The sequence below is a fragment of the Oryzias latipes genome, chromosome 11, assembly GCF_053564925.1.
Source record: "Oryzias latipes strain Hd-rR chromosome 11, Olatipes_Hd-rR_3.1".
In the NCBI taxonomy this organism is placed as follows: domain Eukaryota; kingdom Metazoa; phylum Chordata; class Actinopteri; order Beloniformes; family Adrianichthyidae; genus Oryzias; species Oryzias latipes.
This window is the reverse complement of record NC_136247.1, coordinates 12,228,323-12,244,131: the sequence shown is the minus strand read 5'-3', so window position 1 is coordinate 12,244,131 and position 15,809 is coordinate 12,228,323. Positions and strand designations below refer to the sequence as shown.

The following is a 15,809-nucleotide window of genomic DNA, read 5'->3' as shown; positions in this document are numbered from 1 at the left end:
CAAATAGAATGAACGCTTATTTAATGTAAATTACCAATTGAAAAGAAACAATACTTATATATTGGGAAAAAAATGTCTCCACTTTTGATTTTGTTAAACATATTTATGATTCAAATATTTGACTCAATTCCACTAAATTTGGTGGAAAGTTATGATTTTTAAAGAACAATGTCATTTAGTAATCCAAATCCAGAGTTTTATTTTTGAAAGTGGAATGTCAGTCCGACTCGACTTCCTTCATAATAACCACGCCTCTACTCGATTGACGAACAAAACACAAAAAACCGTGTGACTTGATTGGCTGGAGTGTTTTGCTACCAAACGTTCATAGTGTCGTAAACTGTTTACAAGTAAATGTGTGGCTCTACATTTCTATGGGCTAATAAAAACAACAAACACAAGTCATCTTTCAGGGCAAAAGTCAGTTTTAACAAAAATGACCATTTAACATTTATTAAAATCTAATAAAATTACAATTTGAATCTAGCTTCTGTTGGGGCCCATGCTGTGGGGTGCCAAGGTCCCTTCGTTGAAAATAAATACATCTCCTTATGATGATGGTCTGAAGCTGCAGGCGTCCTATGATCTACCGTCCCTCTAGCTCTTCTTCCAGACCCACCAACCCTATTCAAGCAGTTTATTACAGAGGAGCAGACGGAAACAGGGCTTTACACTTTCAACAGCAGGACATCATCATCCAATGCCACAGGAGGATAAAAATATGATCAACAGTGTGCGTTTCTGCTTTCATTTCAGATCTACACATTGAACATGTACCAAGGAAAATATAAAATTAAAAATGAACTGCATGTTTATTTCTAAAAAGCAGGCTTTTCCGGCAACTCGGGGTGGTTCACGTGCTCTCTTTGACAGTCAATGGTGTTAAGACAAAACAGAAAAAAATGTACAGGCAGTTCTGTTGTGTCCTTCAGTCATACAGGAGAACCCAAAAGGACAATATATTTTTATAATTTTCGTTTCTTTTCTGAGGAAAAGTTGAGATGTTGGAAACTTTCTGCAAGTTTTCTTGGCGAGAGTTGAAATTAGAAAGTTGATACATATCTAATTTCTGTGACAAAGGCTACACTAAGGCCTTCAACTCACCAGTTTAGCACAAAGACTAAAAACAAGTCATTTCATTTCTAATCAAATTCTTTACTAAAAATTTCAGCAGTTTTTAGCAGTTTACTTTGTCTTAAAATTCTTTAAAACCCAATTATTCTTGAGGAGAAGACTGTTTAATGTTTCATTGCTAATACATTTTGATTGCCGACGCCACTAAAACTAAAACAAATGGTGTATTTTTTAGCTGTTTCATAGATGTTTCATATTTTCTAAAAAGTAATCATCAATTTATTTGTAAAAGAAATATGACACGATTTGTAAAGAAACTAAAAATCTGCATGGTTTGTTGTATCTTGGAGACAGAGGATAACTGTCTGCATTATATACTTGATGGGAATTGGTTTGGTGTTGATAAGTCTGACATTACAATAAAATTGTAATTTTTTTTATGTGGAGATGTTTCTAAAGCCGATCAACATTGTAGATTCTTGTTTTTAGTCTCTGTGCTGAGGTCTAGCAGCAGCTAAAGGTTTGGAAAAATGAAATTTTTCATAAAACGTCAAGAAAGAAAGGTCAAAAAACACAAAAATGTCTTTAAAACCGTCCACTTAAAAACAATCAAAGGTAACAGCATAGGTGTGTGCATGTCTTTTTTTGAGATGGTAAATTCCTTTTCTTTGCACTAAGACCATTATTTAGGATTTAATTTTATAAAATTTCCTTCCCCAAATATACATAAAAACACAGTAAACCATCTTTTTCATCATCGCAGAGTTCATAGGTTATGTTCTGAAGGTCAAAGCGAACTGTGTGTTTGTGTTGGAGGGAAACAGGATATGGGCTCAGGTGTGCATCAGCCTTTCTTTTTGAGCTTGTAAGTGAATATTCACCAAAAGCTTGTTCTTCCAAGGAAATCCAAAATGAAAGAGTTTCCTTTTATAACACAAAATGCTGTCGTTTGACAAAAAACCACGACAGTAGGAGAGCTTTTGTGAGCATCTGTTCACAGATTTAGCAAAAATTAGCATTTAATGCTGTAACAGATTGTGTGACTGCACTTGAAAGCAGAGATTTGGACCCAGTTTCTGTCCCACAGGAGATCAGACTACAACATGTGCTTGGATGGATTTCTATGGAATCTATAGCATTTAATTTTTAGTCAAGATTTAAATTTTTGAACATTTGAATTTGGGCTTCTCTTTAAGGGCAGAGGAGGAGGTGTCTTTAGCTCTCCTACGTTGCGATTTTTCTTTTACCCATCTACAGTAATCTAACAATGATAGTTAGCGTTCCAGTCCCAAACAATGATGCCACCACCTCTGTGTTTCACAGAAGAATTGTGGATAGATGTTCACAAAAGCCCTTCTGCTCACCATATGTCTTTGAAAAAAGAAAAACTCTTCTCTCAGAAGACTTGAACTTGGATTACAAGCACAACACTGCAATCACTCGTTGATGAATGATCTCAAAATCTCATAGACCCCTCACTGAAGCCCATAACGCAGTTCCCTTGTAAATGGTTTGTAGCTTCAATTAAAAACTGTTGTAATTGATACAATACATTCAGGCTCATTCAGATTACCGGCGGGAGAATCTGTTCTTGAACGCTTTGATGGTTTTGGCCATCATAGGGGCGATTTCTGCAGAACAGATCAAACATGGAGGTTTAATTGATGCAAACATATAAAGATTTAATGCAAATCTAATGATAAAAAAGTGCCTGTGAACTTACTTTTGACAGCTGGCTTCTCTCGACCAAGTCCTCCTGCTCCTCCTCCACTTGGAGCGGAGGGCCGGGATGAAGGCGCAGGTGAGGCCAGCAGAGAGGAGGAAGAGGAGCGGCTCGACTCTCCAGAGTCGCCTGTAACAACTGGTCGGATTCTTGAGGAGAAAAAGAAATATTTGAGAGGGAATAGAAGTGAAAGAATAGTACAAATAACTTTAACTTAAAAAATAAGATAATCAAAGAAGTTTTTTTTATGGAGTAAAATTCTTCCTATAGCATCCCTGGAGCATTTAGACTTAAATATGTACAGTCTGGTTTTTGTTGACAAGACCAGCTAAACATTTTTCATTTTAAGCAATTCTGGTTCATTTGATGGCAACAGCATCTGTTTCAGTTTTTTTTTAAAAAGCAGAAAAATAGATGAAAGTAAAAGAAAAAACTTTCAAAAGTTAGGTGGGTGATTATTTAGATTGCATATAGGCAGGGAAATACAGATTATAAGTAATACATTTGGTTAGAAGTTCACCCGTCTGAGTCAACAATTTTGATTTGATTTGATTTGAAATGGTTTATTTCAAGCAATTAAGTAGAAATAATACACAACAGCAATATAATCATCAGTTATACATTCATACAGTAACTAATCAAACTTAGGATAATTAGACATATTAATAAATATTGCTTGAAAGGGAGTGGAAGGAAGCAAACTTATATAATCCCACCACGTTATACTATAACCATTTTATTACATGATTTATCAATATCCGGTTCCCAGTTTTTATCAGACAGAATTAAAAGTCATAAGATATCGATAAAGCACATGACAAAGATAAATTACTTAAGTATTACGTCAAAAATAACTATTTTAGAAATCAACATGGCAAATGCAGATCAGTCATCTGAAATATATGCAGATTATGTTACTTATAAAAGCCACTCATATGAATAAAACATAATACTATATCAGTAAAGTAGTGTAACCCGGAACCAGGTTAGTGTTACACATTTTAGGAAGACTGATTGTAATATGTTCATATGATGGCTTCTGAACGTCTTCAAAGAACAATTGAAAAATAATTCTCTTACAAATAAAATGGTTGCGTATTTGAGTTTATCTTTAATAATAAGGTAATCAGACTAGACTAGACTAACTAGACTAGACTAACTAGACTAGACTAGACTAGACTAGACTAGACTAGACTAGAATATTGTAATTGCCAGCAGCTGTTAAATTGTGGGTGGTCCAACAGCAACAGTGCACAGGGCAATAGTGAGTAAAATAAATAAATAACATGATAAAAGACAGTACATGGCATAAGGCAAACCTAAATACAAGAAACACGACGATAACAAAAAAAAATTAAAAAGCAGGAAACCCAATAAACAGAATTGAGGGTAAAGTGTAGTGTAATTATGTGCAATTAAATTAGCAAATAGACCTTTGAAGACGTACAGAAGCCATCATATGAACATATTACAATCAGTCTTCCTAAAATGTGAAACACTAAAACTACTTTTAGTAAGTCAGACCTCGGGTAAATACAGAATGGACACATGTGGAGAGTAGACTTGAATTCTGAGCGATTATTCTGTTGTTTTTTTTCCAACAAATGTTTTTCAACTGGAAAATGTTTTTAAAAAAACTCTACATCCAATCCAAGGGCTTTGTGTCAGATCCCCTATCCTGGTTGCAGTTTAGATCTCTTTTTGCCAGTTGTTCATTCACTTCTAAACACTGATGATGTAAATCTGCTAAAGTGAAGCTATGATCTGAGCCTGGCTGGCTGTTTCTGTGTCACTGAACCCTTTGCAGCGAAGTAAATAGAAGGCTCATATTAACAAACTTTATCTCAATGATACAAGGGTTTAGTTTTTGATGCATGGTATCAGTCTCCACAGCTGCTTGAATGCTGTCCTTTAAAAGCCTTCACTCTTTATCAAACCTCTAAGCTGCATCCTTTCTGTTGCCTTTTTCTATGACTAGTGCATTTCTATTCCAACAAATTCTTTAAGAAGAAAATTAAGTTGTTTTGAAGCTTTTATCAAAGATTAGATCAGAATAATAGTTTTATTCACTCACTTGATAGGAGAGGCAGCTGTAATAGAAGCCGCCGAGGACAAACCACTAGAGGTACCAAACCTCTCCTGTCGGCGCCGAACGTCACGTGGAGGCTTGGCCACAGAATTTACAAACGCCATCTTAACCTGTCGACCTGCAAAACACATGAAGGATGACTGTAAGAATGGCTGCCATTTCGAGACCAGCTTTAAAGTCTTCAAAATCTTCTCCTGCCTTTCGGTTTGTTGGCGTGTGCAGAGGTGATGTTCTGGGTGAGCAGCCTCAGCCGTTCCTCCCGCTCGTCATGCAGCCGCAGGTACATTTCCCTCCATGACTCGAACTCCTGAGGAGACTCGCGCTTAAAGTCTCGCTGGCAGTGGCGCTTCCACAGCTCGTCTGAATCTTCCGTAAAACACTGAAAGGTTAAAAAACAGATGCTAAGTGATTGAACATTAGGAGGATGGACACTGATAGAAATGCAACCAAAAGTATTGTGAATGGTGGGCTGAAGGAATGGAAAAAACAATTCAAACAATTATTTCTGTCCACATTTAGTTTGTCAATCAAACCGTCTTTTATCAATTGACATGATTAATGCATTGAACTTTTATGAAATAAATTAGCAGCGATTACAGAAAAGACACTTCTTATTTCTGTGAAACATGGCGGTGGTAGAATCTTTGTTTGGGTTTAGTTAGCCACAAGTTTAAACAATGAATTAGAACTAAAGGTTATAAATCCTTAAAAGAAAATAAAAGCAAAACTGAATCAAATAGGTTTAAAGTGAAAGGAGGGCGTGCGCTTAGTCAACCTTTATTTTTATGTAGGTTTGAAGCTGGCCTTTTCCTCTTTGTGAGTTCATTCGGGCCAGTTGTCTTTTGTAGCAAGTTTGGTTTGATGAATCACCTGATTGCTCAGCTCGATGCGGTACAGTTGTTCTGGGGTACATCTCTCCAGGACAGGCTCAAGGATCTCAAACGGGACTCCTCCCACCTCAGCGATGGCTAAAAGAGCACAAAACAGCTATATGATTGCCTTTGCTTTGACCATCCGAGTTACAGGTGGCTGGGTAGTCAAACACTTCAACTTCAAAAGCTCCTTGGAAAACTAACTTTCTGCTGCCACCTTCAGGGCTAATGAGAGACTGCTCTACCTCTTTGCTGATGGGATTTTTTTGGAAGAAATCGAAACTTACAGTCAATGTTGTTCTGCAGCACCCGGATGCACTGCTCATACAGAGTCATCATTTTGGGCAGGTAGGCAGATTTGGATCCGGAGTAAACAACCATCTTGGAGTTGAAACGTTTCCCAGTGAAGCCTGTGTCCTCTTCATCGTTGCAAACAGGAACTGAAAGTAAAGACAGCATGAAAGTCAGTCAGCTTGATCCTGAGCAGAGCTGCTTGCAGAATCACTGATCCTGACAGATTGGAAAGAATCTCTTGCTTTATTCAAACCTAAACTTGAAGTGGAATTAAAGCACAGAATAAGTGGAGATTGTCAGGTTACGTTATCACACAACTCTATTCATCAGAGCATACAGACAAAGGAAACTACAAGTCCAGCTGTCTTAAGAACAGAATCCAGTGAAAAACAAAAGTAGATTTCAAAGATGTTTACATCTGAAGCCACAAAAATGAGTCTAATGTCCCCAAGATAACACATTTGTTGATCACTGCTTCAAAGAGTTTTCAGCCATCTTTAATGTTTGTGTAAAAACACAAATCACTGTCTTCAATTCTCACTGGTATTATATCTTTCCATAGGAGCGTCGGTGTTTATATTTCTGGATCGTCTTACCTTTGCGCCTCTGAGGCGACAGCGGCGTGTCGATGGAGGGCAGAGGTCTGTAATTGGGTTGAATTGCCGGCAAAGGGATTTCCGGGAGAGTTGGAAGAGCTTCAACAACCTACACACAACAGTTTTATCAGTCAGTGCCAGGAAAGCTTTAATCTTGCATATGAGAAATGACCACATATGGGAAAGAAACTCCACAGAAGCTCAAGGAGTGGAGCAGTCTGGACATTTGTAATGTACAAAAAGCTTTAAGATATTGTTCAAAAATGTCGGAGGAGAAAGAAACAGAGACAAGATTTTAAACAAACTTTTGGCACCAAATGGCTTTAAAGATCTGTTCAGACATTTCTGGTTGTTCATTTAGTGACCTACAGACATTCAGGGGGTTGAGCTTTCCCTAACCATCACCTTGGCTACATTTTAGGGAGCATAAGATGGAAAAATAGATGGAACCTTCCATCTACCTTCCACGCCTGCAACCATCTGATGGGATGAATCTTTTGAGCAACAGCTTTTTTTACAGGGTATCCAACAATTTCAATACTATTTGAATCTGCTTTTCCCTAAACTTAGTGAATTTTAAAAGTTCATAAATTGAAAATTATTGATAAAAACTGCAGAGGAACATCTCAAAGACAGAGTGAACGCCGTGCATTCTCACCCTCTTGCGTTTCTCTGGCGTCCTTGCGGCAGCTGATGAGCTTGAGCTGGATCGAGGTCTTTTGGTGCCCTGGGCGCCGTTTGCTTTGCTCTCTTTACCGGATGACGAAGCGGCAGGTGGAGGAGGTGTGCGAGAGTGGCGGGAAGAGGACGAGTGAGAGGGATGCTTGTGTGAAGAGGATGAGGGCAACTGCTGCTGTTTCTTCTTCTTCTTGACCGGCGCATCATATGTAAGGAAGGACTCAAAGGACATGGTGTGCTTCTCAAACTCCTCTTCTTCTTCCTCTTTGGACAGAGAGTCCTTTGGTGCCATGGGTCGCCCTGGAAACATAAAAGTAATGATGAAGAATGTGCAAAAAATGGAATGGCGAGTAAAAATTTAGTTAGTAACTCATGTCTGAGTAAAAAAAAAACAATTTTGTTGTAAATCGGTTAAAATTCTGTGCTCTGCGGTTTTTTCGTTTTAGGTTTTTAGCGATTTGATTTGTTTGTGTGTTCAGTCACAACACAGATCTATGAGGGATTTGACTTCTGTGCTTTTCTGTTCCATTAAACCTGGGGGTTCTCCTCCACTGCTTATGGCTTCTTCTGAGTAAATATTTTCCAGCATGTTCAAACCATGCAAGCCCATCTGGATCAGATTGAACTAAAAGGATTCGACCTGGAATATCTGAGCATCCAAGCCAGATAAGTACTACGAGTTATTTTGGACAATAATGTAAGACATACATATTTACTTATTGACCAACTGTACTGATTATTTTCTTTTCCCTCAAGCAAATTTGATATTTTTTCTCCCTTTTATTTTTGGAAGAAAACTGTTGTAGTTGCTGTAGAGGTTTTCATCATCAGATATTAGACACATGCATATGAATGATTCATGCATAATAAAAAGCATTGAACCTGAAGGATGTGCAAAAAAGTTATGCAAAAAATAAGCAGAATAATTCTCAAAAAAAAGTTATAAAGACTGAAGAAAAGACTGTGTTTTTTTAAAATAAGTCCTAAAAAAGACATATCAGATCGGCCCCAAAGGCCTCTGCTGCCAAAACTGCCAGTCTTCAACAAAATCTGATCTATTAGAAGTAGAAAACAGAAGTGTAAAGTGTTGTCGAAATCCTTGAACATACGGAGACATTTAATTTGACTTATGCAGTATTTGATCTGATTTTTCTTTTAAAAAAATAAAATAAAATTCACAATTTATGACATAAAGGAGATGATTTTCATTTGGAAGTCAGCAGTGACCTTTTTTAATTAGTTTTTCCTGCAGAGGTGGATGTTGGTACCTGAGCACTCACCATCGTCTCCTCCCTTCTTCTTCTTGTCCTCCCTTTTGCTGCCGTGCGTCGTGGATTTCCTGCCGTGCTTGGCGACTTTCTCCACTGGACTGCCCTGTCGCTCTCGCTCTCCGCTGCGTTTCTTTCCATCACCCCCCCCTCCCCGATCAGTATTCGTCTCAGCGGGCCGCTGTCGCCGCTCTTCATCTCTGTCCTTGTGTCGGTCGCTGTGGTGATGGTTTTTGTCTTTGCTTGGTTTGGCGTGCCGAACCTCCTTCCGAAGTGGCGGCGGAGGAGGAGGAGGAGGAGGGCTGGGCTCAGGTTCCTGCTCTGGACTCTCATATTCATCTGATTGATAGGCATTTGGTTGAGGGGGGCTGTACTGGTTTTGATAAGGAGGCGACGGAGAGTAGTTGCCGTGGTAGTTGCCGTGGTAGCCTTGCTCCTCCTCTTCCTCCTCCATGTAGCTTTGCTCCTCGGGGGAGGGCTCTCGTTGGTGCCTGAGGCCTTGAGCTTGTGAGCAGGGGGCCTCTTTGCCATGGCTGTTGGGTCTGAAGAGGGAAGACAAAGGCGGTAAGGCTTAAAGTTGTCATGGTCATCCCGACTTCCAGAAGGCCAGACTAACCCGGCCTGTGTGGGATATTTTTTAAATCCATAAGTATAATGTACGAATAAAGCTAGAGTTTCTCATTCAAGATCCTGAAATTTTAAAATTGTATGTGTCAGTTTTTTGAACTTTTTTTCAAACTCATAATAAGTCAGAGGAATATTTGCATCTCAAATGAAATCCCAACTTTTATGGTCCCTATGACTGTTTGAAAGAGCTACTGAAACATTACTAAATTGTGTTTAGCATAGCACTTCAAAATAAAACTACCACTGAATATCTGTACTTTCAACAAGCACTTTGTATAACAGTGTGAAAGGCTAAATTTGAGTGGATCAATAAGTTAAAACAGTAAATTCTTTGAAAAAAAAACATCCAGCAGATTACATTTCCCAATAAAACTACGTTTTTTGTTATTTCAAAGTTGAAATGCAAAAAAGGTAAACAAGGACACTCCAGTTCGTGTGATATTAGTTCAGTCAATGATGGCTTCCATTACATTTTTGGATTTTTTTGTAGACTATTTTATCATTTAATTTTGTTAAATGTTTTATTTAAAAATAGACAATTTACTCCGTTTAAATTTTCTAACTCCACGTATATGTGTTGAACATCCTTTTGCTTTGTTTTTAATCTTTTTAGGGGAAAGTAATTTAAACATATAGGACGACACACAGTATTTAAATTGTGCTTTCTTGAACTAAAAGAAAACTTGAACCACTTAGTGTCAGATTTCCTGAAGACGTCATCATTATTTTTATAAGAGTGTATTACGTGATGCTATTCTGGTGTGTGGACGTACCTGTCTGCTGACTGAGGAACCAGTTTCTTCCATTTGGCCACGAGGCTTTTGGCCAGCTCTCCAGCAACTTGATGTTTCCTGAAGGAGTTCACAGTTTTCCCAACTCCAGTTTCCTGTGCATGAACCAAAACGTTTAGCAAGTCAAACACTAATAAAGACAATGCTGATATTTTTTTTCAGGCACATGTTTTGAAGGAAAAATAGGACAATATATGAAAAAAAGACTATTGAGAACACAACATAGGCAACTTACAAATTATTGTCAAATGATTAGAGCAGTTATAAAGATTGAAGAAAAAACTGTGTTATTGTTTAAAATAAGTCCTAATAAAGACATCAGATTCTTTCTTTTATAAATCCACATTTTTTTCACAATTGATGACATAAAGGTGAAGCAAGAAACTCTCTTCAAAGTTCCACCAAGGTGTGTTTAAGTGACGTTAAAAGCTTATGCTTTGTCCCAAGACCCAATTGGCCATAAATATAATAAATATAATATGATATTTGCCCCAAACGTCCTTGTTCGTGGGTAGATCTGCTTAAAGAAACAGTCAATTGTGACAGCTTGGAGCAGCACAGACAACAAAAAGGATGTTTTCACAGTTTACAAACTGAAATTACAGCTGATTTAAAATGTTTCACTGAGATAGAATGACCAGTTTGGAGACAGTTTATATTTAACGTAGCAAAAACCTCAAAAGTTCAAATGTGCAATATTTCAGTATTAATCTTGTGCTGCCTAAAGATTTGACATTTTATCTCAGGATAGAGGTACCCTATTAGGACATACTGTGTTACATCCAGCAGGTTAGAGGTTTTTTGCAGAGTGAGCTTAATACTTTTTTGTTATTACATGGACAAAAAAAGAAAATTATTGATACAAAACACAATAGAAGCAGAAGTAAAAACCAAAATTTCTTCTTCAAAATGAAGTAATTCAATGAGATTTTTTTGGATTTGTGAGGATCTCAGAGGGTGTAAGTGTCTCACAATGAAGATAATGTGAAACTATTGATATTTATATTTGAAAATACATTAATAATATTTTATTCTGGAGATAAATGTGTTCAGTTAAGAGTCTTAACTTAGCCATAAATCTTCTTTTCATGGCCTTATATTTTAAGACATACAGCATGTCTGTTGATGTCAATCTGTTGTGTGTTAGTGGTTTGCAGGAGTTCAAAGTGGAGTTCAGGTGCTGAGCACGCAGGTCTCTTCAGAGAATTTAGCTAAAGCATCTGATTAGTTGGAAACATGTTTAGGTTCTGTTTAAAGATGTAACCAGTCCTTCAACACATACAAAAGAAGCTAGCACAGTTTGCAGTAGTGTGCATGCAAAAATGAGGTCACTTTTGTACTTTTAGCTTAAATCTCAAATAAGTCAGCATATTTTCTTTTCACTTTTAAGCCAGTTGAAATGATCCTCCTTACCACCAGTATGTGCACAGTCATGGGCAGCTCTCCCAGTCTTTTGAGAGCCTTCAGGAGCTGGAAAAGAAGTAACATAATGAGTTTAAAGTGTTTTTTAGAGCCTAAGTGAAGTACAAGGCTACAGCGGGCAGCCTGTTGCAGCAGCCCTGCTTAGAATAAACACTTCTTTTTAAAAAAACTTTCTAAAAAAATACTTTAGACATCTATTGTCATTAACATGAGGCATGAATGTGAATTAAGGAGTGACAAATTTACTAGATTTACACCCAGATAAAACTGATGGGGGCAAAAAACCAAAATGGAGAATCCATGTTAAATAACAGGCATGTCAGGAATGTTGTGTTTGAGCCGTTTTCTTAGCACTGATGCAGGGTTTCAGAAACCCCAGACATTCCGTTTTTATTGTTTACTTACTATATCTGATTCAGATCTTTACTTATACTTTATACTTATACCTTAATACTTATACTCTCATAGAACATGAGATTCAGGGCCCACTGTTTTTTTCATTTTTCTCTATTCTTCATTTTTTCCCTGTCATGAAGCATCAAAAATACAAAGACATAAACTGACTACAACATACATTTTACAACTTCATTTATTTCAATTGTTTTTGTTTATTCTTACATAAATCATGGTTCCAGCTCATAGAACCCACAAAAACTAGTTTTACAATACCATAGAGAAATCACCCTTCAATTCTCAAATTTAGAACACACACAAAAAAAACAAAATTATGCTCGCATTCGAATCAATCAAAAGTATTTTCCACATGATTTGTCCGTCTTCAACACTTAAATAGTCTGGGCAGAGACCGATTCCTCCTTGATGATGAAATCTTCATCTCCATCCAGATCCTCTGCAGCAGGAATCATGAAGTCCTCAAGAACATTTGGGTAGACTTTTGGCAGTGATACTGGCCAACAGTCAATGTCATTCTCCTTTAGCCCATAGACATTTCTTCCATTAGTCCAGCCTTAGAATTGGCTTGACCTGGGGAACCCAGGAGTTGTAGGCCATCTCCCAAACGCGTCTGAATGTGGTGGATTTTGAAGCTGTTCCTCCACCTCATTCCACTTTTTCTGGATGTCTGCAGGTTCTTGAATCATTTGATAATCCGCTGAAGCCCACGGCCATCTCTTTTGCCTCCCTTCCATTTGACTTTCCGTTGATGTGCTCGGACACAGCGCTCTGCGAGCACCCATCCTCCTCAGCTATGAACGTTTGTGGCTTACCCACACTATGGAGAAGATCAACAATTGTCTTCTGGCTAGTTGTCAAGTCTGAAGTCTTTCCCGTGTTGAACCAAATTGAACTAATTTAACAACTGGGGAACCTGTGCAGGTGCTTTGGGTTTTGTAGATCTTCAGTTGGTGAAACTCAGTTGAAAACAATCATGTATTGCATGATATTGGTGGGTATGAGCTGAAACCACGAGTTATGTGAAAAATAAACAAATAAATATTTTAAATCATATAAAGAGTTTTAGACATGTCCATGTGACATTTTTCTCAGAGTCTGAACTTGATGATGGTTTGTCGAGGTTTCTTCTTCTTCTATTTTGGTGCTAAACGCAATAATTTTTCCTGCTTACCACCACCTAACGGTTGCAAATTTGAAGGGTCAAAAGAAGCTTGTGCTTATAATGTTGATCCAACTGAATGTAAAATCTCCAATTAAGAAGTTTAGTGTAGTTGAGACGTAATTGATTTAAATTTTTAATTTACACAAACAACATGACTAAGGGCATCTTCAGTTGAATTACAATAAAACATTAGAACAACAAAAATATCTAAATGGAATTTTCAGTGTTCGTATAAGATGAATATTTAAAAAAAAAGATACAATTCATTATTCATGCACGGATTTCAAACTGCAGATTTGACTTGTTTCCAGTGAAAAGAAACTTCCTTCAAGCCTTGACGCTGTGTGATGATATTTGGGAGAAACCTGCAGGATAGAACCCTCCCCCTCTCACATCAGGACCGCTTTGTTACACATCAGCAGTAAACAAAGGGGAGACAGGATCATGGTCACCGCTTGCGCGCGCATCTGATTTCAACCGAAACAACGAAAACCGAGGAGTTTCACGGAGAAGCCGAGCTCCGCCTTCATGGAGCAGCAGCGGGGGAAACATGACAGGCCTGCGGCTTCCCTCCTACACTGACGTCCGCTAGCTGCGCGGCTAGCGGCTAACAACCCCCCACCCCCCAACACACAGAGCCGCAGTTTGCCCCGAATTTCTGCGGGTCTTTGCGGTCACGCAGCCATCGCTGCTGCGAAGAGCTTTGATTTGTTGTCCCAGTATGCGCTCGAACCCCGCTCTGGAACGCCAATCAAACTTTGATTGCAGTTTATCTGAAGTTACAACCTCTTAATTACAGTGACGTCTCCAAAAACGCCTTTGCGGACCGTGGGAAATATCGAAACTCAAGATGAAATGACCGTTACTCAAACTTCTCCAGGTTTAACAAAACTTTAAACACAATGAGCTTAAAAAATGACCAATACATTGTATTTCTTGAGGTTGAATATTTATGAAATTAGAAATAAAACGGGAAAACAATGTAATATTCATGATATGTACAGTTGTGATTATTTTAGTTTTCAATATTTACAAGTTGTTTTTAATCATTGCAAATTATCATGAAAATAATCACTAATTAAGCCCTTTATGGCCTGATTTATATTTTATACATACAGTAAATAAATGCGCTTTGTGCTGTTGTCCCATTACTTGAATTTAATTATGAACGTGTTTGTTTGATATTAGAAATATTCAAACTATAAAGAAATTAAAATGTGTTGAAATAGCAGTATTTTTTCTTTTCTTTTTTTTCATAGTGTGACAGTTGCAACAACCGTTCAAAATGGATTAGGCCTAGTGTAAAATATTGTAAACTAGGAACTTGAATGGTATATGGCTAAATCTTGGTACCTAATCTGCGCCATTATGTCTTTTTTTTTTGGGGGGGGGGCACTCTTCATGTATGAGTCAACTGAAAGCTCCTTTAAGGACCGAGTCAGACTAGGGGCCGTGAACACAGCATTTAAAAAACCATTGCGACTATCAGTGAGCTTCCCGTGTCCCGGATTTGTGAAATTGGCGGATTTGATCACGTTTTGACAGAGGATCGTTGAAAAATAACACATCTGTCCGTTTCAATCGGATGACTCGTTACCTTACGAGGCTCCGGATTGTCCAGAATCCGGGACTGAAGTCTCTCCACTGTTTCTCGCAGGTCTTCCGCCATGTTTACAGCTGGTACCCTGTCGCCCGGAAACTGTTTAACGATCCTGACTGGACAGAGGTACAAACCGAGAATACTTCCGCTTCTTACCAAAATAAAATGTAAATAGAAATGCCTCTTAGGGGGCACATATATAGTTCAATAAGAAGTATATATGTGTTTTGTTTTAGTTTTAGTGGCCAATAATTTCTTGTAATAAATTACCCTTCATATTTACATATTTATAGAACACTTCTGACAAAATTATATTTAGGAACATGTACACATACATATAAAACAGCTGGAACAAGCAAATTCCAAACAAAAGACGCATAAAATAAATAAATGAGAATGACGCATGAAAAATGTCTTCCTTTTTGCCATGAATGTCAAGTATTTAAAATATAATCAAATATCCTTTAATGCATTCAAACGTGGTTTGGTTATGAGAACTTACTTATATGCATATAAAACTTCCCTAAAATTACAAATACATTAAAAACTAAATCAAACAGACTGTTCTGTGAAATTACACCCAAAATAACACGTTTTTTTTAATATTACCAAAATCAAGAATTTAGAAGAACACCAGAAATTAATCCCAAACTATTAACGTACATGCAAACGAAAAGCAGCTTTTGGCTAATTGGTTCTTCTTAAACCAGATGTGTTTTTTGAAATTGCACTGTAATGACATGTATTAAAATGCGTATTAATGTTTTTGGTCAAGAAAACACATTGCACGTTTTTCCCCATTCGCTGGAGTTTTAATTTAGAAGATGTATGCATTTTCTTGTTTAGGTATCTCAAAGTCACACAACCTTGGTAAATCCCAGTGAACTGTCAAACTGATTGCATTAATGTCCTCAAATATTTGGTGACATTTTATCATTTGGCCATAATTTAATAGATTATATAGTCTCATGCTCTTTTTCCATCCTATTTTAATCAACTAGATCTTCAAAATAAGTTATCTTGTAAAATCACATTCTAAATACTTACAGGAAGCCAGGCTGGTTTTTTCTATGTAAAAGGAGAATGGTAACAAGTGGAAGAAAATCTGACCAGTACTCAGAAGAGAAACTAACTCTGAAACCCAGAGTCCTTACTCGAGACCCAGGTGGGGCCTGGTCTGGGTGAGATAAGTTACACCG

At 37.6% G+C, this 15,809-nt stretch overlaps 1 protein-coding gene across 3 annotated transcripts; it reads right to left on the bottom strand.

The window, feature by feature from the left end:
* Positions 1-407: 407 nt before the first annotated feature.
* eloa (elongin A) lies at positions 408-15,684 on the bottom strand. 3 transcript variants are annotated; one of them, XM_078954809.1, is made up of 14 exons: positions 15,658-15,684; positions 14,608-14,726; positions 11,426-11,482; positions 9,995-10,107; positions 8,595-9,136; positions 7,307-7,626; positions 6,649-6,757; positions 6,046-6,198; positions 5,757-5,854; positions 5,085-5,265; positions 4,872-5,004; positions 2,798-2,946; positions 2,648-2,705; positions 408-624 (listed from the first exon to the last, which is right to left on the bottom strand). In XM_078954809.1, the coding sequence occupies exons 2-14, from the start codon at positions 14,677-14,679 to the stop codon at positions 471-473; spliced, it is 2,139 nt and encodes a 712-aa protein (XP_078810935.1). In that variant the 5' UTR covers positions 14,680-14,726; positions 15,658-15,684; the 3' UTR covers positions 408-470. The 3 variants fall into 3 exon arrangements, with proteins under 3 accessions (XP_078810935.1, XP_078810936.1, XP_020562841.1); XM_078954810.1 differs by lacking the exon at positions 15,658-15,684 and having other exon boundaries at positions 8,607-9,136; positions 14,608-14,744; XM_020707182.3 differs by lacking the exons at positions 408-624; positions 15,658-15,684 and having other exon boundaries at positions 789-2,705; positions 14,608-14,744.
* Between the last annotated feature and the right edge of the window lie 125 nt (positions 15,685-15,809).